This window comes from Scyliorhinus canicula, chromosome 8 (genome assembly GCF_902713615.1).
Source record: "Scyliorhinus canicula chromosome 8, sScyCan1.1, whole genome shotgun sequence".
Classification (NCBI taxonomy): domain Eukaryota; kingdom Metazoa; phylum Chordata; class Chondrichthyes; order Carcharhiniformes; family Scyliorhinidae; genus Scyliorhinus; species Scyliorhinus canicula.
In genome coordinates, this window is record NC_052153.1 from 131625481 (window position 1) to 131651549 (window position 26069).

The 26069-nt window shown below is 46.0% G+C and overlaps 1 protein-coding gene across 4 annotated transcripts in view; it reads left to right on the plus strand.

Annotated features, from left to right (window-relative positions):
* kiaa0825 (KIAA0825 ortholog) overlaps positions 1–26069 on the plus strand; it is a 593054-nt gene that overhangs the window by 278697 nt on the left and 288288 nt on the right. For all 4 annotated transcript variants that reach the window (XM_038805261.1, XM_038805263.1, XM_038805262.1 and 1 more), the window contains exons 17-19: positions 13309–13465; positions 18877–19032; positions 21968–22062. In XM_038805261.1, the coding sequence (XP_038661189.1) occupies positions 13309–13465; positions 18877–19032; positions 21968–22062 (408 nt within the window). The remainder of the gene's footprint in view (positions 1–13308; positions 13466–18876; positions 19033–21967; positions 22063–26069) is intronic.

The window sequence follows — 26069 nt, forward strand, 5'->3', positions numbered from 1 at the left end:
AATCCAAACCTGCCAATTACCACCCTATCGGTCTACTTTCGATGGTCAGTAAAGTGATGGAAGGAGTAATCAACCGTGCTATCAAGCAGCATTTGCTTAGCAATAACCTGCTCAATGGGGGCAGCGTGGTAGCACAGTGGTTAGCACTGTCGCTTAATAGCTCAAGGGTCCCAGGTTCGACTCCTGGCTTGGGTTACGATCTGTGCGGAGTCTGCACGTTTTCCTCGTGTCTGCGAGGGTTTCCTCAGGGAGCTCCGGTTTCTTCCCACACTCTAAAGACATGCAGTTTAGGTGAATTGGCAATGATAAATTGCCCTTCGTATCCAAAGGGGTTGGGTGGGGTTGCTGGGTTACGGATATGGGGCAATAGTGTGGGTTTTAGTGGGGTGCTCTTTCCAAGGGCAGTGCAGACTCAATTGGCCGAATGGCCTCCTTCTGCACTGTAAATTCTATGTCTATGTCTACGACACTCAGCTTGGATTCTGTCCTCCCCACTGAAACCATTCTGCCAGTGGCAGTTGGAAGAGGTCTTTAAGTAATTGACTACTAAAGGGCCTCAATTGGCTTCTTGGCAGAAAGGCCAACCCTGAATGAATCAGAGTCCGAAAGGTGACAGGTACACCATCCTCCACCTTGCCTCCTGATTTACAGCCCCCGACTTCCAGCCCGCTCCTGTGGGCTGGACTAAATTTCACCCTTCGTATGAAAATCCTGTTTCAGTGTTGCACATACTGTCAGTATCTGAGTTGCTGGCTGCATCTATGAAATTGAGTGACAGGTGCCATCATCTTCACTGTCTTCATCTATTTCCTCTGCTGCCTGGACAGGTTGTAGATTTTTTAGCAAATATTTTTATTAAGGCATTTATATAAAAATTAAACACGAACCATCGCAACAGGAAGAACAAACAGAAATATCAAAAAAAAAATCACGCCCTGAAAGCCCCGACCTCCTTGCTATTCTCCTCCTCCCGACCCAACTCCCCCATTTTAACCCCCTTATTTCTCTCTCTCTCCCCCCCCCCCCCCCCCCGTGCTCCCGCCAGCGGCAGCACATCCAACCTCTTGAAATGCCCCCTCATCTGTTCCACCAAGCATGCCAGATTCAATTTGTGACATTGTTCCATTCCCCGCGCCACCTAGATACCCAAATATCTGAAGCTCGCACCCTCCAAGTTAAACAGCAGCACACCCAACCTCCTCTCCTTCCCCTTGGCCTTGATCAGGAAGACCTCACTCTTTCCCCATGTTTAGCTTATATCCAGAAAACCGGCCAAACTACTCTAAAATACCCATAATTCCCCCAAGGCGTCCCTGTGGGTCCAAAGTGTAAATCAACAGGTCGTCTGCATATAGCGAGACCCTGTACTCAATCTCTTTCCAACTCCTTTATGCTCAAAGCGCCATTGTCAAAGCATAAAGCAACAGGGAGAGTGGGCACCCTTGCCTTGTCCCAAGGTGAAGCCCGAAGTACCCCAAGCTCACCTGGTTCCCTATACAACAATCAGACCCAGTGTACAAATCCCTGCCCGAACCCCTACCGTCCGAACACTTCCCACCGATACTCCCACTCCACCGGATCAAAAGCCTTCTCCTCGTCCATGGCAACCGCCACCTCCACATCCTGTTCATCCGGGGGCATCATTATCACGTTCAGTAATCTCCTGACATTCGCCGACAGTTGTCTCCCCTCTACGAACCCCGTCTGGTCTTCCCGTATCACCCCAGGCAAACAGTCCTCAATCTGCGAGGCCAAGATCTTCGCCACATTTAAAGAACAAAGAACAATACAGCACAGGAACAGGCCCTTCGGCCCTCCAAGCCTGCGCTGACCATGGTACCTATCTAAACTAAAACCATCTGCACTTACGGAGTCTATATCCTTCCATTCCCACCTTATTCATATATTTGTCAAGATGTCCCTTAAATGCCGTTATTGTACCTGCTTCCACCGTCTCCCCAGGCAGCGAGTTCCATATATTTACAACCCTCTGTGTACAAAGCCTGCCTCGCACATCTGTTCGAAACTTTTCCCCAAGCACTTTAAACCTATGTCCCTTAGTACTTGACTCTCCTACCCTAGGAAAGAGCATCTGACTATCCACTCTGTGCATGCCACTCATAATGTTGGAGACCTCTATCAGGTCGCCTCTCAACCTCCGCCGTTCCAGTGAGAACAGACCAGGTTTATCAAACCTCTCCTCATATCTAATGCCCTCCATACCAGGCAACATTCTCGTAAACCGTTTAACAACAAAATCGGGCGGTCGAATTCACACTGCTCCAGATCTTTTTCCTTCTTTAATATTAGGAATATGGACTCCTGTGATAATGTAGGGGGGAGCTCCCCCTTATACCTCGCCTCATTATTTGCCCTCACCAGCAGCGGCTCCAGATCCCCAGCAAACTTCTTATAAAATTCTACAGGGAACCCGGCCGGGCCCGGGCCTTCCCTGCCTGCATCGCCCTCAAGCCCTCTGTCACCTCCACCAGTCCAATGGTGGCCCCCATCCCCTCCATCCAGTCCCACTCCACCCTAGGGAACTCTAACTTTTCCAGGAACCACAGCATTCCCTCCACCTCATCTGGGGGCTCCGATTTGTAGAGCCTCCTGAAAAACCCCATTCATCCCCACCGGGTCCAGCACCATCCTTCCTCTCCCATCCTTCACCTTTCCGATCTCTCTCGCCACCACCTGCTTCCTAAGTTGGTATGCCAGCATCCTGCTCGCCTTCTTCCCATACTCTTACACTGCCCCTCTGGCCCTCCGCAACTACCCTACTGCCTTCCCTGTGGACACCAACTCAATCTCCATCTGGAGCCTTCGCCTCCGGGGCCTCCGAATACCTCCTATCCACCTGCAAGATCTTGTCCACCAGCCTTGCCATCTCTACCCGCTCCACCTTTTCCCTATGTACCTGGATTGATATAAAGTCCAAGTTGAACACTGCCTTGAGCGCCACCCATAGTGGCGGCCAAAACCTCACCTGTATCGTTCAGTTCCAAGTACCCCCAAATGACTGCCCTTATCCACTCACAGACCTACATCCAGTCTCCACTGCGGGGGCTTGCAAGTCCACCCTGTGGCACATTGTTGTTTTTAAATATCTGGAATGAAATATGGAAAAAGGTAAAGTTGGAGTGAGGGGATAGCCACAAATATGAAGTGCATGATCTGTTATAAAAGATTGTGGGATGAGGGAGAAGTGAGATGAAATAAAGAGAATAAGGCATATACAAGGATTTCAGCATGGCCTCAGTTTGCCCTTTTCAGACTGACAAACACTTTTCGCTCCATTAGTGTTAGAAAATGCGGGTGGATCATTCCCCTCTGGTTAGTTCCTGCTATGTCGGGTTATGTGGCATCTCCTTCTGCAAGAGAGACAAAAGAGTGAATTTAGTGGAATCTCAGTGTAATGTGGCTGTCATGGTAGAATAGATATACCTCGCCTCATTATTTGCCCTCACCAGCAGCGGCTCCAGATCCCCAGCAAACTTCTTATAAAATTCTACAGGGAACTCGGCCGGGCCCGGGCCTTCCCTGCCTGCATCGCCCTCAAGCCCTCTGTCACCTCCACCAGTCCAATGGTGGCCCCCATCCCCTCCATCCAGTCCCACTCCACCCTAGGGAACTCTAACTTTTCCAGGAACCACAGCATTCCCTCCACCTCATCTGGGGGCTCCGATTTGTAGAGCCTCCTGAAAAACCCCATTCATCCCCACCGGGTCCAGCACCATCCTTCCTCTCCCATCCTTCACCTTTCCGATCTCTCTCGCCACCACCTGCTTCCTAAGTTGGTATGCCAGCATCCTGCTCGCCTTCTTCCCATACTCTTACACTGCCCCTCTGGCCATCCGCAACTACCCTACTGCCTTCCCTGTGGACACCAACTCAATCTCCATCTGGAGCCTTCGCCTCCGGGGCCTCCGAATACCTCCTATCCACCTGCAAGATCTTGTCCACCAGCCTTGCCATCTCTACCCGCTCCACCTTTTCCCTATGTACCTGGATTGATATAAAGTCCAAGTTGAACACTGCCTTGAGCGCCACCCATAGTGGCGGCCAAAACCTCACCTGTATCGTTCAGTTCCAAGTACCCCCAAATGACTTCCATTTATCCACTCACAGACCTACATCCAGTCTCCACTGCGGGGGCTTGCAAGTCCACCCTGTGGCACATTGTTGTTTTTAAATATCTGGAATGAAATATGGAAAAAGGTAAAGTTGGAGTGAGGGGATAGCCACAAATATGAAGTGCATGATCTGTTATAAAAGATTGTGGGATGAGGGAGAAGTGAGATGAAATAAAGAGAATAAGGCATATACAAGGATTTCAGCATGGCCTCAGTTTGCCCTTTTCAGACTGACAAACACTTTTCGCTCCATTAGTGTTAGAAAATGCGGGTGGATCATTCCCCTCTGGTTAGTTCCTGCTATGTCAGGTTATGTGGCATCTCCTTCTGCAAGAGAGACAAAAGAGTGAATTTAGTGGAATCTCAGTGTAATGTGGCTGTCATGGTAGAATAGATGTGCAAGATATGGGTTTTAGGCTTGCAACAGTTTGAAGTGCGAGTGGGGGGGGGGGGGGGGGGTGGTGAGCTGAAGCATGTGAATGCCAGTTACGAATCCTGATTAATTAAAAATATATTTTATTCCAAACACACTCAAACACGTCACCATAGCACAAAATAAACAAAGTACAAACATTCAGTTTGTTTATTTTCTCCTTTTAATGGCTAACCACCCCCCCCCCCCTCCCCCACGACGAACAGTTCCTTGAATGCGGACCGAAACAGCCTCCAACGCATTTAAAATCCCTCCTCTGACCCCCTAAGGGGTTCCTTCTTCAGCCCAAGAAATTCATACAAATCCCCACGAAGCCGTGTCCCCGGTGGTGCTGCCGACCTCCAGTTCAGTAGTATCCGGCGCTGGGCAATCAAAGAGGCGAAGGCCACAACATTGGCCCCCTTCCTCTCCTGCATCCCGGAGCCTTCAACACCCCAAAGTTCAGCACCATAGGTCTGGTATTCTGACCACCACAACCCCTGACAAACTCTCAAACACTGCCTTCGATAAGCTACCCAACTTTGCACACCCCCAAAACATATGAAGTGGTTCACCTACTCCCTCCTACTCATCTAGGTCCGTGTAATATGGACCTTGTGTACCACCTTAAACTGTATAAGGCTCATCCTCACACAGGAGGAGGTGGGTTGATTTAGTGCATTATCTCACTCCAAATTCCCCACCCGATCTCAATCCCCAACACCTTACTCCCACCTCCACTTGATCCCTTCCACTAGGGCCGACCCCTTCTCTCCTGACTACCCATAAATATCCCAAACCTCCCATCCCATTCCCTCATCCGGGACCAATAACTTCTCCAACAGTGTATTAATCTGTCAGCTGAGGACACAAGGGCAGTTCCTTCTGCGCAAAATCCCGTACCTGCCAATATCTAAACTCACTCCCCCTCGCCAGCTTGCACTTGCTCGCCAAAACTCTTGCACTTCCTCCAACCCCACAAACTTACCCTCACCAAATAGGGTAACCAGCTCTGTCCCTTCCTCCTGCCATCTCCCATACATCCCATCCATCTCCTCGATGCAAACTTATGGTTCCCAAATAATGGGGTCAACACCAACAAGAGCCCTAATTTAAAGTGCCTCCTCAATTGATTCCAGATCCTCATCATCTCATAGTCTAAGCATTCGCTGCCCAATAATAATGCAGCTGGTAAGGGAGTGGCAGCCCCCCCTCCCCCCATCTCCTTCTTTACAATAGGGCCCTACTAACCCTTGGTGTCTTGCCTGCCAAACACAATCCGAGATCAGTTTGTCCACCTTTCAGAAAAAGGCTTTCGGAAGGAAAATTGGGAGCGATTAAAAAAGAACCTTGGCAACACATTCATCTTTACCACCTGGACCCTCCCCACCAACGTGAAATGCAGGGTCTCCCATCTTTTGAAATCCCCCCTAATCCCCTCTATTAGATGTGTCAAGTTCCACTTATGCATGGTAGCCCAGTCATGCGCACCTCAATCCCTAGATACTGAAATCTACCCTAGCTACCTTAAATGGCAGGTCCTCCAAATTCGCACTCCGCTCCAGAGCTTTCACCTTAAAAATCCCACATTTCCCGACATTCAATTTATACCCAGAAAAGGTCCTACATTTCCCCAACAGATCCATAATTCTCCCCATACTTTCCAGTGGATTTGCCACATAGAACACTAAATCATCAGCATATAAAGACACCCTTTTCTCTACACCCTTCCCCCTCACAATCCACTGCCACTCATTCAAAGATCGGAGCGCAATCACCAATGCAAACAACATGGTGACAATGGACATCCTGCCTTGTCCCCTATACAGCCCAAAATACCCCGAATTTGTCTCATTCATTCTTACACTTGCCATAGAGAATGGGTGCAATAGCTGTACCCAAGCCACGAACTACGGCCCAAACCCAAGCTTCCCAAGAACCTCGTAAAAGAAACTCCACTCCACCCGGTCAGAGACCCTCTTTGCATCAATAGATATAATTGCCGCAGGTACTTGCCCCTCCTCCCCACCCCGAAGGGGTCATAACCACATTCAATAGATTCCTAGTATTGCTAGAAAGCTGTCGCCCCTTCACAAACCCCGTCTGTTCCTCTGAGACCACATCCTGCACACACCCCTCCAACTGCCTCCTCAACAACTCAGCAACACTTTCACGTTCGTGTTCAACAGCAAGTTGGGCCTTTAGACCCACACTCCCATCAGATCTTTGTCTTTTTTGGAATCAGCAAAATAATCACCTGCGCCAGATTATCCAGCAGCTCCCCCCTCTCCACCACCTCATTAAACATGCTCCGCCAAAAACTATTTTAAAATTCCACCGGAAAGTCGTACAGCCTCGGCGCCTTCCCCGACTGCATCATACCAACACACTCATTACCACTTGCACTCCAGTGGCTCCTCCAATGCTTGCCACTTCCCCTCCTCCACCTCCAGGAACACCAACCCATCCAAAAACCGACCCATATATGCCCCGCCCCCCGATTCAGCCCTATACAGCCCCTGATTAAACGCCTTAAATACTTCATTTAGGCTCCATCACCACCTGCCCCCCCCCCCCCCCCCCCCCCCCCCCCCACTGCCCTCACCTGAACTATTTCCCTTGCCACTGCCTGCTGCCGCAACTAATGGGCAAGCAGGAGACTCGCCTTCTCCCCATACTCACACTGCACCCCCCATAAAATGCATAGCTGACCCATTCCCATTGTCCCCGTTGTCAACAGATCAAACTGCCCGGAGCTTCTTCCTTTCCGCCAGACACCCCCTAGTTGGGATCACTGAGTACCTTCGATCCACATCTACAATACCTTCCAGCAACCTCTGTATCTCCTCCCTGTCAACCCTATCTCTGTGGACCATAATCAAAATAATTTCCCCCGAACCACTGCCTTCAGTGCCTCCCAGAACGTGGCTGCAGAGACCTCCCCACTTTGATTGAAATCAACATACTACTTTATTGCCATTGCCACCTTATCACAGAACTCCGTAATCCGCCAAAAGTGCCAAATCCAGCCTTCACCCCAGTCTCTGCACGCGCCCCGACCTAAACCTAACATCCCAGTAGTGTGGCGCATGTTCTGAGATCACTATTCCTGCATATTCCGTCCCACAAGCCCCGTCAAAACCGCCTTACCCACAACAAAAAAAATCGGTACAAGAATATATCCGGTGAATATGGGAGAAGAAGGAATATTCCATTTCCCCTGGATGTCTAAACTTCCACAGATCCACCACCCCCATCTGATCCATGAATGTCCCCACCTCCCTTGCCATCCCTGACCTAGCCATTGATTTAGATCTCGATCTATCCATCCTTGATTTCAGTACACAATTAAAGTCCCCGCCAATGTTCAACTGGTGAGAATCCAAATCTGGGATAGTCCCAAACAACTTATTCATAAAGTCTACATCGTCCCAGTTGGGCGCATACACATTCACCAGTGCCACCAGTGTCCCTGCAATTATGCCATTCACAATCACAAACCTCCCCCCCCCGGGTCCCACACAAAATCGAGACCCTCTCGACTTTGACCGAATAGAACGTTTGCCTCACCCAACCCTTCCTTAGCCACATCTGATTTTTCACCTGTAAATATGTCTCCGGCTGAAAATCATCTCCGCCTTCAAACTCTTTAGGTGCATGGGCACCTGGGACCATTTAAAAAATATATATTTTATTCCAAACATATTCAAAAGTACAAAAACATAAATAAATCGGAGAACATTCTCCACATCTCACGGTTTACAGTATAAGTTTCCCCCACCCTGCGACGAACAATTCCTCAAACATGAAGTTCTGCTGCACGTTCAGCTTTTGCAAAGCAAACCGACTCATGAAATTGGCTGTCGCTTTAGGGTCAAAGTCATGATGTATTAAAGAATTGTTCAGTATTACCATCGATTTCAATTTAGATGTAAAGGACTTCAAAAAGTTGTCACTAGCTTCAGTCTTCCTTAAGATTTTGTTTTCATCAATCTTGTTCGGACTCTTCTGGTTCCTTGCCGCGATGAGATACATGAAAAATTGTTCTTCGGTATTTACCTCATCAACTGCATGTACTGCTTGTGCATGGTCTATTGTAGAACACGCAAAACATTGTTTTGCAAAATGCCAAATATGGCTGCACCTGGAGAAAACTTTTCCAAAGGCCTGACATTCCAAAGTAGGGCATGTTGAGTGCCACACGTATGGCATGAGATGGCGGCAGCAGCTCCTATCGGCCGCTTAAAATGGCCACCCACACTGAGACCACGTGTCTTTATGACGTGCGTCATAGCATTAATGGCGCTGGCTTCTTACAAGTTGGCGCCAAAATATTTTGAACCGAGTGCGCCTATTCTCTGTGCAGCTAGCTCGCTTGCCTGGCAAATCGTCACTGCTTGTTCCAGTACCAAATCATCTTCCCACAATAACCTTTCCCAAAGCTTATCATTAGCTACACCAAAGACAATTTGGTTGCGAATCAACAAAGATTTCGGGTTGCTGAAGTTGCATGACTGGGCCTTCAGCTTTAAGTCAACGACAAAACTGTCAAATGAATGCCAGGTTTTTGGATACACATACAGAACATGCATTGCTCAAACGTATCATTCAATGTTCATCAAAGTGCCTCACAACTTCATCATATTTCTTGTGATCTTCCTCATGATCATCGCAAACGAGTTATACAGTTCAAGTGCGAGTGAAACTCCCAATGTTAGCAGGAATGCAATTCGCCTTTTATCAGGTTGGGCCTGCAGGCCCAGGGCCGAAACATAGAGTCTGAATTGTTGCTTGAACAGCCACCAGTTTTCATCTACATTACCGGACATCTGAAGCTGGTGGAGGGTTCTCAGTCCGTCCATTTCGAGCTTCAGCCTCTTCTCGCGAGTTGAGTCACCTCAGGCTGCAGTTCACCAGATTGGTCTTCCAGCCGAATGCCCAACTTTGTCACTACCATTGTTATCTTTAAATATTCAGCACTGTTCAGGTACCATGTTGTGTTTGGTCTTCCATACCTTGTAAAGGAATCCACCAAACACATAGACTTGTCCAAAACAATCTTTATTGTTGCAGAGCAAGTTATCATGGAGTTTCTTGGTACCCCTCTGGTACTACACCTCGCGCAAACTGTTCACCTGTATGTCTTACTACCATCTCCTACAACCGTCTGTCGTTGGCCGGATGTGTCTCCACTTATATGGCAGTCCCTGGTCACATGGCCGCTTGGTGTGTCTGCACTGCCACCTGCTAGTTGGAGGCTGCACACCATCCAACTATGATATTGCTTACAAGCATATCACCACAAAGACCTCCAGAGAAATACCCGAAAACCTTGGTGCCTGCTTTCTTCATAGTCAGCCATTCTTGATTGTTGCATAACGTGCTATTTCCAATGATCTTAGCACTGCCACCAGCTAGAATGCGCTTTCCCTACCGCATGTATGCTAGCTTTAATCACTGTTCAGCAGCAATGATTTTGGGACCCCTGCTGGTGCACACAGCCAACAAATACTGCACAGAGCATTGATAATTCAGTTGAGCCTCTTGAAAACACCTAAAATGCTAATATTGGCGCACTCTTTAACTAATTCAGATTCAATAATGGCATTCAAAAGGGAATTGGATCATTATCTGAAAAGGAAAAAAAAATACTGGGCTGGGTTTTATAGGCGAACGAGTCTGGAAAGTGAAGATTTAAGAAAATTTGGTTTATTAACACACTAGTATTTACAATATACACGTGACCCCAAATGTCTATGCGCTGATGGTACCATACCTGGCCGACGTTATACAGAACTTAACTATGGATGATTGAGGGTTCCCATCCCTTTAACGGGGAAGCTCATATTTGGCGAGATTCACGGGTAGGTTGATTGCTCCAACCATGTCGGGTTCGTGCTGGTTTTAACGCTGAGGATGAAGCAAGAGAGTGGCACTAGGTGAATTGCTCTTGTAGGGAGCCAGGATGGACATGACAGGCTGTTTAGTCTCCTTCTGTGTTGTAACCATTCTATGATCATATGAAGTGCTCAACGAGGAGTACTATTCACAAAACTGATTGTTGCTGAGCATGTGAATTATATTTGTGTGTTGGGATCTGCAACCAGCAGGGAAGATGCTGATGTCACTCACCTGAATAGCAGCTCAATAGTGGAAGGTACAAGCATCACAAAATATGTTTCAAGGATGCTGGTGGGGCTGATGGAGGAGAGGTTGCTGGACAAGGCCCCAGAGGTGGACAGGACGCACAGGTCCCTAAGGCAAAAGCTGACAGCGAGGGAGCTGCCGCGGGCACTGATTGTGAGGCTCCACAAGTTTGTGGAGCAGGAAAAGATCCTGCGATGGACCAGGGAGAAGCGGAACTGTGACTGGGAGGAGAACCGGGTCCGGATTTATCAAGATATTGGTGCGGAGCTGGCGAAGAGGCATGCCGGATTTAACAAGGCGAGGCATGCCGGATTTAACAAGGCCAGGCTGGTGTTATATCGAAGACAGATTCGCTTCGGGGTACTGTACCTGCGAAACTGTGGGTAACGTTCGACGGTCGGGATGACGATTTTGAAATGCCAGAAAAGGCCAATGACTTTATAAGAGACCATAAACTGGGGGAGAACTGAGTGTCGATGGGAGGGGTTGGTGGAGAGAAAAAGGTTACAGGGGCAATTCGACAGGCTGACGATGGGGAAGGCAGTGGGGCAGTTGCTGAGAGCGAGGGTGGTGCAATATGAAAATGGAAAGAAGGCGAGCCACATGCTGGCCCACCAGCGATGGAGGCAGGCCACATCTCGGCACATTTTCAGGCTGCAGACAGGGAAGGGGGAGGTAGTGTCAGAGCCGGGGAGGATCAACGAGGCATTTGGGGAGTTTTATGAGAAGCTGTATAGGGCCGAGCTGGGCTGTGAAGAGGGAGATTATGGTACGTATTGTGGATGGGCTGGAGTTCCCACGGATGGATGAAGAGAGGAGGCCGGTGCTGGAAGAGCCATTAGGGCTGAGGGAGGTGATGGATAGCATGAGGGGGAAGAAGTCGGGAAGGCCCCATGACCGGACGGCTATCCAGTGGAATTGTATAAGGAGTTTGCAACAAAGTTAGCACCGCATTTGCTGGGAATGTTTAGCGAGTCGCTGGAAAAGGGGGACCTGCAGGAGGCATTGATATTAGCTTTGATTATGTTAATCCCGAAAAAAGGGAAGGACCTGCTGGAGTGTGGGTCATATAGGCACATTTCACTGTTAAACATGAATGTGAAAGTGTTGGCCAAGTTAGTAGCTGGGAGGATGAAGGGGTGTGTCCCAGGGGTGGTCACTGAGGACCAAACAGTTTCGTAAAGGGCAGGCAGCTCTCCACTAACATCAGGAGGCTGTTAAACGTGATTATGACCCCGTCGGCGGGGCAAATATCGGAGATAGTGGTCTCTATGGATTCGGAGAAGGCTTTCGATTGGGTGGAGTGGAGGTACCTGTTCGAGATGATAGGAAGGTTTGGGTTTGACCCAATGTTTGTGGCGTGGGTGCATCTGTTTTCAGCGGCCCCGGTGGTGAGTACGGACAAATAAGATGAGTTTGCAGAGCTATGGTTTGCATAGGGGAATGAGGCAGGGGTGTCCGCTGTTACCATTGCTGTTTGTGCTGCCGATGAAGTCCTTGGCGACGGCCCTTAGGGGGTCAGAGGAGTGGCAGGGGATTGTGAGGGGGAGTAGGGAACAGCATCTGTCACTGTGCATGGATGACCTGTTGCTGTTTGTGTCGGACCCACTGGAGAGTATGGGAAGAATTATGTACATACTGGAGTGGTTTGGAGCCTTTTTGGGATATAAGTTAACGTCGGGAAGAGTGAGGTGTTCCTGGTGAATGCAGCGGCTCGGGGAGCCAACTTGGGGGCGTTGCCATTCAGGGTAGCCAGGGATAGGTTTAGGTATTTGGGGTCCAGGTGACAGGGGAGTGGGCGATGATGCACAAGTGGAATCTGACAATGTTGATGGTGGAGGTTAGAGGGGTTTTAGCATTGGCGGGATTGGTGGTTAAGATGAATATGCTGCAAAGGGTCCTGTTTGTATTCCAGACCCTCCAGATCTTTATCCCTGAGGCTTTTTTCTGGAAATTGGCGGCTGTGATCTCGGAGTTTGTATGGGCGGGGAAAGAGGGTCCTGCTACAGAGGCAGAAAGGCGGACTGGCACTCCCGAACCTGCTGCATTACTACTGGGCAGCGAATGTGCAGAAGGTGAGACGGTGGTGGGACGGTAGGGTTTAGAGTGGTTTAGGATGGAGGTCAAGCCGGATCCTTGGGGTGGCGGAAATGCCAGTGCTGAAGGAGAGGAAGAGGGCCGGTGTAATTGCCCAGCGAAGTATATTGCTGGATTGGCGGTCGGCGACGCCGCCAGGGGTGGCAGCCTGGTTGGAGGACATATATGATTTCCTTTGGTAGGAAAAGATCAATTTGGAGTTCAGAGGATCAGCAGAGGGCTTTGAGGCACAGTGGTTACTGTTCATGGCAATGTTTGAGGAATTGTCACGGGGTTGAGGGGGTGAAAAGGGGGAACAATTGTGCAAACTGAATTGTGGGGGCGTTGAGAATGCTATTGATTTGTGTTGTATTTTTGGATATGTTTGGAATAAAATACATTTTTTTCAAAAAACTTCATTAGTTAATCAAATATTTTTAACTCATCTCATTCGTTCAATCAATTATTTTTCAGAGAAGAAATTTAAAGTGACTTTTTTAAAATGTGCACAAAATAATTGTTTCCCCCCTGCTGTTGCAGTACATTTCTCACAGATGAAGATCGCTTTGCACAGGAGAAAAGCAGTTTTACTGAATTGACTAAGCAGAAAATAAGCATGTTACTCATGGATATCTGCCATCAGCCAGGTGGTAGTGAATACCTAAGGCAAATTTATCACACCATTCAACTCAATGAGGTAGGGAAACTGACTTTTTACCAAGCAATTGGGTGTATGTCGGCCTGAGGCAACGTCTGCTATCAGCTAAGGGTTAGTCAAGAAAGCACACCTTTTTAGTGCTTCAGTAGAAAATCAGAATATTTAAAAAAAGAGTTGAAAACCAAATTGTTTCTTTATTGAATATTGTTCAAAATAGATCAAATATATATATTATGTATATTTATGCACATATATATATATATATATATATATATATTTCAAACATGTCATCTTAATAGTTTTTCTATAGCATTTAATTAGGTTGATTTACTAATTTCTGACATGTAATTTTGCTAATCATATAATATGGTTTTGGTATAATTGATTGAATAAAATGTTGTCACATTGTTTTCAAAAACTGTTTTATTTAAAGGGAAATAAAATATTGTGCACCTATGTTCAGCAATTGTTTCAGCAATTTCTGTTATTTAAAAAAAATCTTCATCACAGGATTTTAAATTTACTGCTAATGAAATAAAATCACATTTTTAAGACTGCAATAGTCAGTATGGACCAAAATAACTTCACCCTTTACTGCAGGGAATTCCCTGCTCTTGTGTTTAGTTGCAAAGAGCAACTTAATGCACAAATCAGATGGGAACCCATTTGACTCTGGACTGCCAATTCGCATGGATTCAGTCTACTGTGAAACTAGAGTTAACTGAGGGGGAAACTGCACATTCCAGTAATGATTCGCTGTAACACTGAAAAACCATGATCTCTGATCACCAGGCAGAGAGTTTGGTACATTTATATTTCAGAACTGTTTCAGAATTTGCTCTGCAATACTGCTTTTCATAACCTGGTTTAATAGAAACTTTCCTGCTTATATCGGAAGGCAGTTTCTGCAAGATCTATTTTTGCAGTTAACATGCACTTGTTTTATTTGGGCAAATTCAGCTTTCAGTGGCCAGACAAATGGTTGTTTCTTCTTCTGAGGATGAGTTTGCATTCTTTTTATGTTGTTATCGTGGACATACAGCTTCAAAATATCTCTACAGAAGCTATACTTTTTGATGCAGAGTAATGTTTCTCTTTCCTCTATTCATTAATCACATCACCTCTCAACCCACATTCTGAGGCTGTGCCCACTGGTTCTAGTTTTCCCTACAAGGGAAACGTCCTCTCCATGTCCACTCTATCTAGGTCTGTCAGCATCCTGTGAGTTTCAATAAGATACCTCCTCATCCTTCTATATTGAGATGCAAATAAATGATAATGACACCCGCGATATTTGGCAGTGGGAAAAGCAGGCTGGTATTGACGGGCAACAGATAATCGCTTCATAAGAACTAGGAGCAGGAGCAAGCCATCTGGCCCCTCGAGCCTGCTCCGCCATTCAATGAGATCATGGCTGATCTTTTGTGGACTCAGCTCCACTTTCCGGCCCGAACACCATAACCCTTAATCCCTTTATTCTTCAAAAAACTATCTATCTTTACCTTAAAAACATTTTATGAAGGAGCCTCAACTGCTTCACTGGGCAAGGAATTCCATAGATTCACAACCCTTTGGGTGAAGAAGTTCCTCCTAAACTCAGTCCTAAATCTACTTCCCCTTATTTTGAGACTATGTCCACTAGTTCTGCTTTCACCCGCCAGTGGAAACAACCTTCCCGCATCTATCCTATCTATTCCCTTCGTAATTTTAAATGTTTCTATAAGATCCCCCCTCATCCTTCTAAATTCCAACGAGTACAGTCCCAGTCTACTCAACCTCTCCTCGTAATCCAACCCCTTCAGCTCTGGGATTAACCTAGTGAATCTCCTCTGCACACCCTCCAGTGCCAGTACGTCCTTTCTCAAGTAAGTAGACCAAAACTGAACACAATACTCCAGGTGTGGCCTCACTAACACCTTATACAATTGCAACATAACCTCCCTAGTCTTAAACTCCATCCCTCTAGCAATGAAGGACAAAATTCCGTTTGCCTTCTTAATCATCTGTTGCATCTGTAAACCAACTTTCTGTGACTCATGCACTAGCACACCCAGGTCTCTCTGCACAGCGGCATGCTTTAATATTTTATCGTTTAAATAATAATCCCGTTTGCTGTTATTCCTACCAAAATGGATAACCTCACATTTGTCAACATTGTATTCCATCTGCCAGACCCTAGCCCATTCACTTAACCTATCTAAATTCCTCTGCAGACTTCCAGTATCCTCTGTACTTTTCGCTTTACCACTCATCTTAGTGTCATCTGCAAACTTGGACACATTGCCCTTGGTCCCCAACTCCAAATCATCTATGTAAATTGTGAACAATTGTGGGCCCAACACGGATCCCTGAGGGACACCACTAGCTACTGATTGCCAACCAGAGAAACACCCATTAATCCCCACTCTTTGCTTTCTATTAATTAACCAATCCTCTATCCATGCTACTACTTTACCCTTAATGCCATGCATCTTTATCTTATGCAGCAACCTTTTGTGTGGCACCTTGTCAAAGGCTTTCTGGAAATCCAGATATACCACATCCATTGGCTCCCCGTTATCTACCGCACTGGTAATGTCCTCAAAAAATTCCACTAAATTAGTTGGGCACGACCTGCCCTTTATGAACCCATGCTGCGTCTGCCCAATGGGACAATTTCTATTCAGATGCCTCGCTATTTCTTGCTTTCACATCATTGGGAATTGAGCCTCGGCTTCTCGTGAGATTTTGCGATCATTACCTCCATGAGTCCTGTCCTGATTCAAAGCAGAAAACCCTAGCCTATGCCTCTGGACCTCTTCCTTAGACCACCACAAGAGCATGCAACAAAGAGCAAGGAGCTTTCTCTCCAGTGACCTGGGCAATTTGTAACCCTCAACGGCAATGTAGAATAGGGGCGGCACGTTAACATAGTGGTTAGCACAGTTGCTTCACAGCTCCAGGGTTCTAGGTTTGATTCCCGGCTGGGTCACTGTCTGTGCGGAATCTGCTCATCCTCCCTATGTCTACGTGGGTTTCCTCCGGGTGCTCCGGTTTCCTCCCACAGTCCAAGATGTGCAGGTTAGGTGGATTGGCCATGCTAAATTGCCCTTAGTGTCCAAAAAGGTTGGGAGGAGTTGCTGGGTTACCATGGATAGGGTGGAGGTGTGGGCTTGGGTGGGTGCTCTTTCCAAGGGCCGGTGCAGACTCGATGGGCCGAATGTCCTCCTTCTGCACTGTGAATTCTATGATAAGATAGCTAACTGCACCAAATTAGATTATTTGGTCATTAAAACATTGCTGTGTCCATGGCCATTCTGTGTGTATACTGACTGCAGTGTTTCAACAATACTCGATTGGATTGCAAAGTGCTTTGGGATGTCCTGAGTTCATTAAATGCTCTAAATAAATACACAATGAATAACAGGCGGATGAACACACTGAACCATGGGGGTGTGCACGATGGATCACGGGGAGTGTGCAGGATAAATCACAGGGTGGGCATGCTGAATTACAGGAGTTGGCATGATGAATCACAGGAGGTGGGCACAATGCACCACAGGGAATGGGCAGGATGAATCACAGGAGGGTGGGCATGATTCATCACGGAGTGGCCATAATGAATCACGGGATGGGCAGGATGAATCACGGGGGATGGGCACAACTGATCAAAGGGTGGGTGCGATGAATCATGTGGGATGGGCACGATGAATCATAATGGTGAGTGTGATTGCTCACAGGATGGGCATGATGAATCATACGGGGTGAGCACGATGATTCAAAGGGGTGCGGGCCATGAATTGTAGGGGTGGGCACAATTGATCACAGACTGGGCTTATTGAATCATGGGGTGGGCATGATGAGTGATGGGTGGGCACGATAAATTATATGGGGTGCGCATGATTGATGACGGGCTGGGCACCATGAATTATACGGGTGGGCACTATGAATTAAAGCGAGTGGGCACGATGAATCATAGGGGGGTGGGTAAGAATGATCATGGGATGGGCATGATGAATCGTAGGGGGTTGGTGAGATTGATCAGGGGTGAGCACGAGGAATCAAAGACCACAATCAGCAAGGATAAACAACGCCTCCTCCACGATAGCCCTCAGTACCAGGGCCCTGCAAGGCTGTGTACTCAACAATCTACTAACTCCCTATACACATACGACTGCGTGGCAAAATTTGGCTCCAACTCCAGCTGCAAGTTTGCTGACGACATGACATAAATGGGTCGGATCTCAAACAACGATGAGTCAGAATATAGGAGGGAGATAGAGAACCTAGTGGAATGGTGTAATGACAACAATCTCTCTCTCAATGTCGGCAAAAATAAAGAGCTGGTCATTGACTTCAGGAAGCAAAGTATTGTACACATCCCTGTCTACATCAACGAGGCCGAGGTGGAGATGGTTGACAGCTTCAATTGCCTAGGTGTGCACATCACCAAAAATCTGTCCTGGTCCACCCACGTCGACACTATGACCAAGAAAGCACAACAGTGCCTATATTTCCTCAGGAAACTAAGGAAATTCAGCATGTCCACATTAACTCTGACCAAAGCATCCTATCTGGCTGCGTCACAGCCTGGTATGGCAATCTCTCAGCCCAAGACCGTAAGAAATTAGAGAGAGTCATGAGCACCGTCCAGTCCATCACACAAACCCGCTTCCCATCCATTGACTCTGTCTATATCTCCCGTTGCCTTGGAAAGCGGGCAGCATAATCGAAGATCCCTCCCACCCGGCTTACTCACTCTTCCAACTTCTTCCATCGGACAAGAGATACAAAAGTCTGAGAACATGCACTAACAGATTCAAAAACAGCTTCTTACCCGCAGTTAGCAGATTCCTAAACAATCCTCTTCTGGACTGATCTGATCTCTTCACACATCTTCTCGACCGAGTAGTCCTCCTGTATGCTTCACCCCCCCAATGCCTGTGTCTATGTATTTACATTGTGTATTTTATGTTTGCCCTATTATGTATTTTCTTTTCATGTACAGAATGATCTGTCTGAGCTGCATGCAAAACAATACTTTTCACACTACCTTGGTACACAAGACAATAAACAAATCCAAAAATCATAGGGGTGGGTAAGATCGACAATGGGGTGGGCACGATGAATCATAGGTGGTGGTAAAATTGATTGTGGGGTGGGAACGATGAATCATAGGGGGTGGTAATATTGATCGAAGGGTGGGCACAATGAATCAGTGGGTGACCATGATGAATCACGGAATGGGCTCCCCTCTCCCTTTCTGTTCTGCCAAGATTGTGGAGCTTGCATTGTGCACTTCTTGGCAATAGTAATACTAGAATGCTGATAAAGTTATATTGAATATGTCATTTACTGATTTTTAAAAAAATCTTTGAAAAGCATTAAACTTTAGATAGATTTGTTTCGGATTAAAATTTGTTCCATTTCTTTTTATTCAACATTAATATTTTCTCTTTTGTCACCTTTAGGATTGGTTGAAGGAACAAATTTATTCTCAACGTTTGTCAGATGAGGAAAGGGTCCCACAGAAGCCTTGTCAACTGACTTTGCATGGTTTTCAGCAGCCTTTGCTGTTTAACCCTTTGCATGCTTTTAACCATATTGGTTCCAGTAACTTTAACCAGGTAAATGTTATAATAAAAGCGCAGTAGAACTAAAATGTGCATTATTCTTACTGGGCTGGATTGTCCGATTCTGAGACTAAGTGTTGACACCGGCTTGGGAACGGTGGCTTTTTACAACCAAATAAATGGCACAAAATGGCCACCGATCTCCCGTCTGGTGGGGGGGCTAGCAGGCACGCAGCAAAGAGCACCCGGCTCTAGCTGCTGATACGGCCGGAGAATTGCCGGGTCCTGAGCCGCGCATGTGCACATTGGCGGCCTGCAGAGGCCACGCCATGCAGCATTGCGCCAGCCATGCACGGACCCGGCCTGCCAAATAGTGTCCCTCTTTGGCTAGGCTCATCAACCCCGGATCACAGCCCACGAGTGCCCCCAGCCCCTGCCAAAGCCTACGGATCGGCTCTCCCCCAACTGTGGCGGTACTGGACTCAGTCCACAGCCGCCACACCGAGTTCCTGACAAAAAATAGCATGAGAGACCCATGTCGACAGGAACTTAGCCCGTAACGTCCTGAGGCCGTCCGTGCGGCGTACTCCTAGAGTACTCCACTTTGGAGGAGGCGAAGCATCGAAAAGCAGCGCCACACCGATTTCTCCGCCAACGTGGACTCTCCAACCAATCAGCGAACGCAATTTCGGTGTCGGAGACCGGAGAATCTCACCCATTGTTTTTTTAATTTATTATTTACACAATTTTTTTTCATGCCATACCTTCATTTGCCTCAAGTCTGCTGCTCTGCCAGATCTGTTCATAGATCTCTGAAATCTGTCCTTTCAGCTATCTTCAATGAGGTATTGTACCACCTTGACATAACAGACTCCTCAGTTTACTCTCCACTGTGTAAAGGAAATTCTGTTTTCCTCCTCCCAGTGTCTCTCCACACAGGATGTACATGGAGTAGAAAATCTAATCTTCATTCTTGCTACCCCATGGTAATGCCTATTGGTACTCAACTTCTTTTGTATATTATTTTGAAACATAGAATTAAACCTATGTTAAAAAAATACTTAACTATTTCCTTTTTGTATACTTGAGTATAAGAAACACCTACGGAACAGCACGGTAGCACACGTGGCTGGTACTGTGGCTTCACAGCGTCAAGGTCCCACGTTTGATTCCCCGCTGGGTCACTGTCTGTGCAGAGTCTGCATGTTCTCTCCGTGTCGGCGTGGGTTTCCTCCGGGTGCTCCGGTTTCCTCCCACAGTCCAAAATGGTGCAGGTTAGGTGGCTTGGCCATGATAAGTTGCCCTTAGTAACCAAAAAGTTTAGGAGGGGTTATTGGGTTACGGGGGTAGGGTGGAAATGAGGACTAGGGCCAGTGTAGACTCGATGGGCCGAATGGCCTCCTTCTTCACTGTATGGTCTATGGAACGCACGGAAAACGGTGGAGAACAGCTGGGTCTGTGCTGCACATGTGCAGGGCAGTCAAGCTGCAGCCGCGCGTACACCTACACCCCCCACACATGAACCGATCGCACCGGAAAAGACGGCTGTGCTGGAGCACGTACCCGCCCATCCCGACCCACAGCCCACCTCCTGGCCACCCCCCACCCTTCTCCTAAGCCCTGGCAGATGCTCCCCGACCAGTGGCATGGACCTTGGCTGAGTGTGGCGGTGCTGGACATTGGACATGTAGCGGTCCGCACGCCCTCTACCTTTCTCCGCAACCGCCACGCCAAGCTTACGACCGCTGAGACCATACATGGCCCGCGCTGTCGGGAACTCGGCCCATCGGAGGTTGAATATCACGGGTGAGCCCGCTAATGACATTCCAACTGGGTTGCAGCTGCGCGCTGCATGCGGCTCAATGACGCCAATTTGGAGGGGGTGGACCATCACGACCCGGCGTCAAATCGGCGCCTGCCGCGATTTCGGCATCGGGAGTCATTCTCAGCTTGATCGCCCTTCCCAGTTTCGGCATTGGGCAATGGAAAATCCCGCCCATTGTCTCTAATTACTAATCTACTCCCTGGAAATCATAACAAAAATCTATTAGGCTTGTCCTTTTACATATCAGCATGGTTTGAAATAAGGTTGGCTTTGTTTTTACAATGCCTCAATTATCTCTTCTGTAGCCACAGTGTCTGCCTATTTTTTAAACCATGTGTTTTAAGAACATTACTGCAGCAGATATATGCACACACAAAAGCAGGCATTTAACCATTTCTGCACCAAATACATTTAATTCAATATGTATCTGAAATACCCACATTCATCACACCGGTCTCACCCGACGTGCCCTCCTGGTACGATCCAACCACTCCCCATGGTCTGACATGACCCCCTTCCGGTCCAACCCAACAGTCTCCCCAACCACCTAAAGCAGCGTCAACAATTTTAGGACCCCAGTTTTTAACATTCAGTTCTTGTGATTGCAGATTTTGATTCAAAATGTAATAGGGTAAAAATGTATTAGTCATACATTCCCATAGAGTGCTATGTCCAAACAACTCCAACACCGTAGCACAAATTCTGAATTTCACATTTTATTTTGGAGTAATAGATCCCGTCTGGACTCAGTTCAGTTGATTTTCACATAGTTTTTACTGTTGAGCTCAACCTTTCTGAAAGGTTTTACTTATTTTTGTTCATCTTACTCACAGACTTCCTTGCATAAATAATTTTTAAAAAGCTCATACAGGACTACCTGTAAAAATAGGTGGGAAAAATAACATTGTGGCCTGAATGAACAGCAACAACAAAATTGATTTAGCTTTTTATAACTAATGAGTACATACCCAAATCAATTCATAAATGAATTGTCATCTTATTGGAATAAAAGCCTTTTCCCTCTTTATGATTGATATCTTCTGTCTCAACCCTTGTTTAAGACCTCATCCTCTCTGTTTAGTCCATCACAGCTGGAGCTGTAATTTACTGACCATATTATCTCTGATTAATAGCTAACAATGCCTGATTTTCATTTATCAACAGTCAGCTATAACCGAGTGGAATTGGGATTGGTCAAAAGTGCTGCATAGTAATCTAGGACTGAGTCAATTCACCTTCAGGGCACTGCTAGCAAACAGGTAATACTTTATTTTCAGAACTGACTGTCATGTTCAGTTTATACATTATTTTATTATACATACTCATGTGGCATTTCTCCAAGAAATAAATGCTTGTGTGATTTGTGCAACCAAACTATTTCATAAATCTGATCATAAAAGCACGATTTGGCAGCAAACTGTTAGCAAACAAATGGATTTATGCTCTGTTTTTCAAAATTTTAGGTTACGAATTCAAGCTTTAATTAAGGAAAATTAAAAATACGTAAAATTTAAAAATATCTTTCTTTGATATATCATGTGCCCAAAGCTTTCTTTTTGTTATTTTACATTAATTTAATAGAAATGTGCTTTTGTGTCTTTGGAATTCTCTCTCCATTTTACTGGAAATTGTTGCTGATTGTACTTTAATTTTAGTTTATAGTTAGTTGACATTTTATGATCCACATTGCATTCTTAATTCATACAAACTATAGTACATACTGGATGGTGTTTAAAAGGAAACAAATACTTTATATGTATCTTCAGTAAAATCAATCAATCAATCTCTGTTTCTTTCTACCATATTCATTAACGTCCACAGAATTCATAAGGTTTTATATTTTTCCTTTTCCGGGCATTAGTACTAATCCTGGTGGCAATTCAGTAATAATACAGCCGAGTTTCTTTTTTGAAAAGCGGCAGTATTTTTCTTTGATACAAAATATAAGTTGATTAATGATTGGAAATAATATTTTGTAATCAAAGTGAAAGCGAGGAAACATACTCAAGATTACGTAAAGGAAATCGCCATGGGATTTGTTGCAAACACTTTTGACTCATCAGATGAATATTACATTAAATTCCTCAAGCACAAAAGTCAACTTTTTGGGACCGCAGATCACATTCATACCCAATGGAGAAATCGAAGAAACCCTGGAAGCAAAACTAAATAGCCTCCTAAACTAAGAGTGGTGGGGAAAACTCAATAGGCTGAATTTTTGTTCAATACCATGTCATGTCTGAGCCTGACGCCCAACATGATTTTCAATAAGCAGACTTAAGTAGTGGCCAGGCTGTATTATCACCGTCCAGTTAAGGGTGGCACAGAATACACAGGAGAGTAGTGAGGTGGAAGTGATGTAAAAATAGCTTGTAAACGTGCAACGGCAGCCATTATGGTTGCTGGTTTAGTGGGAAATGGTTAGAGAATGATTTCAGCGCAGAAGGAGAAGGGCAGAACAGAAGGACAGGCACACATTCAAGAGTGGTTCTCTTGAGGTTCTTTTGAAGGTGGTGGCATCACGACGTTCCATTCTGAACCACAATTTCTGAGTACTTGCACTGAAAACTAGGCAAAAGTAATTCATACTGGATTGACAAACCGATCTGGTGCTCACTATACCTGAATAGGACTAAAATGAGAGACAACCAGGATAAGGTTAGGCAGCCAGATCAAGCAGGTCTGGTGGGGTTGCCCACCAGAGGAAGTGCATCCTTGCAGCATTGTGAGGAGGAACTGGATACAATACTGCACACTTTCAGTGACCTGCAAACTGGCAAGGTAATTGCAACCCTGCACCTTCATGACAGGTCTCCTGATGTAGTGATCTCCTTCGAAAACAATGACTTTCATAACTTCAAGCTGGCAACTGACAGAATAACATGTCATGGTTTCACTTTTAAAACATTTTACTTGACAAAATGAGTAAAACTGCTATTGATTAAAGTCAACTTTCTTGCAAAGGCAACTTGATCTTTAAACCATAGAGATAAGCGGTTGCTTTTCACTTATCACACATAATACTCTCCACAGAATTGCAGTCTTGTTCCGCAATCTTCAACACAGCAGAGTGGAAGTGAATTTGAGAGGTCATGGGGTATGCCTTATTAAAGCAACAGCAGCTTTGCGCTGGGGTAAAATTACTGGAATTTTGTAGTAAAACATCTATAATAGAGAGTTGCCTGGGTGTCATTTACTTGTGGGTCGGATCAAGTAAGGTGTGTTTGAGGGAGAAGATTTATAAGATTAGTTTTAAGCGTATAACTTTAATTTTGTGCAGTAAGAAGTCTTGCAACACCAGGTTAAAGCCCAACACGTTTGTTTCAAATCACTAGCTTTTGGAGCACTGCTCTTTCCTCAGGTGATTCATCTGAGGAAGGAGCAGTGCTTTAACCTGGTGTTGCAAGACTTCTTGCTGTGCTCACCCCAGTCCAACACTGGCATGTCCACATCATGTAATTTTGTATGCTTAGATTTAATTTTCTTCTTGTTAATCAACCTTTCACTTTTAATTTTTTTTTTAATCCCAAAAGAGTTACTGGATTTCATGCTGCTGAGATTAGTACGCTTTATTCTTGTTTTTAAAATACAAAAAAAAGTTGTGGCACCGTAAGCCAAGTTTCTCTCTGGGATTTGGTTCACTGAGCAATTAAGATCTGCTGTGGCATAACATATTGCAAAGAGTTTTTCTTAATTCATTCCTGGGCTGTGGGCATCCCTGGCTAGAGCAGCATTTTGTGGCCAACCCTAATTGCCCTTGAGAAGGTGACGGTGAGATACCATTTGAACCACTTCATTAACAGTGCTATCAAGTGGCACTTGCTCACTGATGCTCAGTTTGGGTTCCGCCAAGGGACACTCGGCTCCTGACCTCTTTTTAACCTTTGTGCAAATATGGACAAAAAATTTGAAATCAGGAGGTGAGATGAGAATGACTACCCTTGACATCAAGGGCTACATCAAGGACCTCTAGAAAAACTGGAGTAAATGGGAATCGTGGAAAATTCTCCGTTGGTTGGAATCATACCAAGCACAAAGGAAGATGGTTGTTGCTGGAATTCGGTCATCTCAGCTCCAGGATATCCCTACGGGAATTTCTCAAGTTAGTGTCCACCCAAACTGAGCATCAGTGAGCAAGTGTCACTTGATAGCACAACCATCTGCAGCTGCTTCATCAATGACCTAACAGCACTGTGTGTGTGCCTTTACCACATTGACTGTAGCGGTTCCAGAAGGCACCTTCTCAACAACAATTAGGGTGGGGCAATAAATACTAGCCTTGACAGTGATAATCCAAATTCCTTGAATTAATAAAAAAATGTGGTGTAGGTACACCCACAGTGCTGTTAGAGAGGGAGTTCCAGCATTTTGACCCAGCAACAGTGAAGGAACAGCGATACTGGTCATTACCTGGTCACTAAGTCAGTATGATGAGAGGCTTGGAGGGTATTTCCAGATGGTGGCGTTCCCATGTGTTTTCTGCCCTTATCCTTCTAGATGGTACTTGTCATGGGTCTGGAAGGTGCTGTCTTGGGTGCTCTAGTGAGTTTCTTGTAGACAGTACACATTGCTACCATTCTATGATGGTGGTGGAGGAAGTGAATGTTTGTGGATGGGATGCTAATCAAGTGGGCTGCTTTGACCTGGATTGTGCAAGCTTCTTAAGTGTTGGAGCTGCGCTCATCCAGGAAATTGGGGAGTATTCCATCACACTCCTGACTTGTACCTTGTAGATAGTGGACAGTCTTTGGGGGAATCGGGAAGTTAACTACATACCTCATGATTCCTAGTCCCTCTCTGCACCTTCAACTGCAGAATTTATATGGCTAATCCAGTTCTGTTTCCATTCAATCGTAACCCCCACAATATTGATAGTGGAGGCTTCAGCGCTGGTAATGACATTGAATATCAAGTAACAATGGTTAGATTCCCTCTTGTGAAAGTTGGTCATTACCTGGCACTTGTACGGTGTGAATGTTACTGGCCACTTATCAGGCCTAGCCTGGATATTGTCCAGGTTTTGCTGCATTTGGACTTGAACTGCTTCAAATCTGAGGATTCTTGACTGGTAATAAACATTGTGCAATTATCAGCTAGCATCCGCACTTCTGACCTTATGATGGAAGGAAGGTCATTCACGAAGAAGCTGAAGATCGTTCGGTCTAGGATACTACCCTGAGGATGCTGTGATGTCCTGGAACTGCGATGATTGATTCCAGTAACCACAACCATCTTCCTTGGGGCTAGGCATGATTCCGATCAGTGG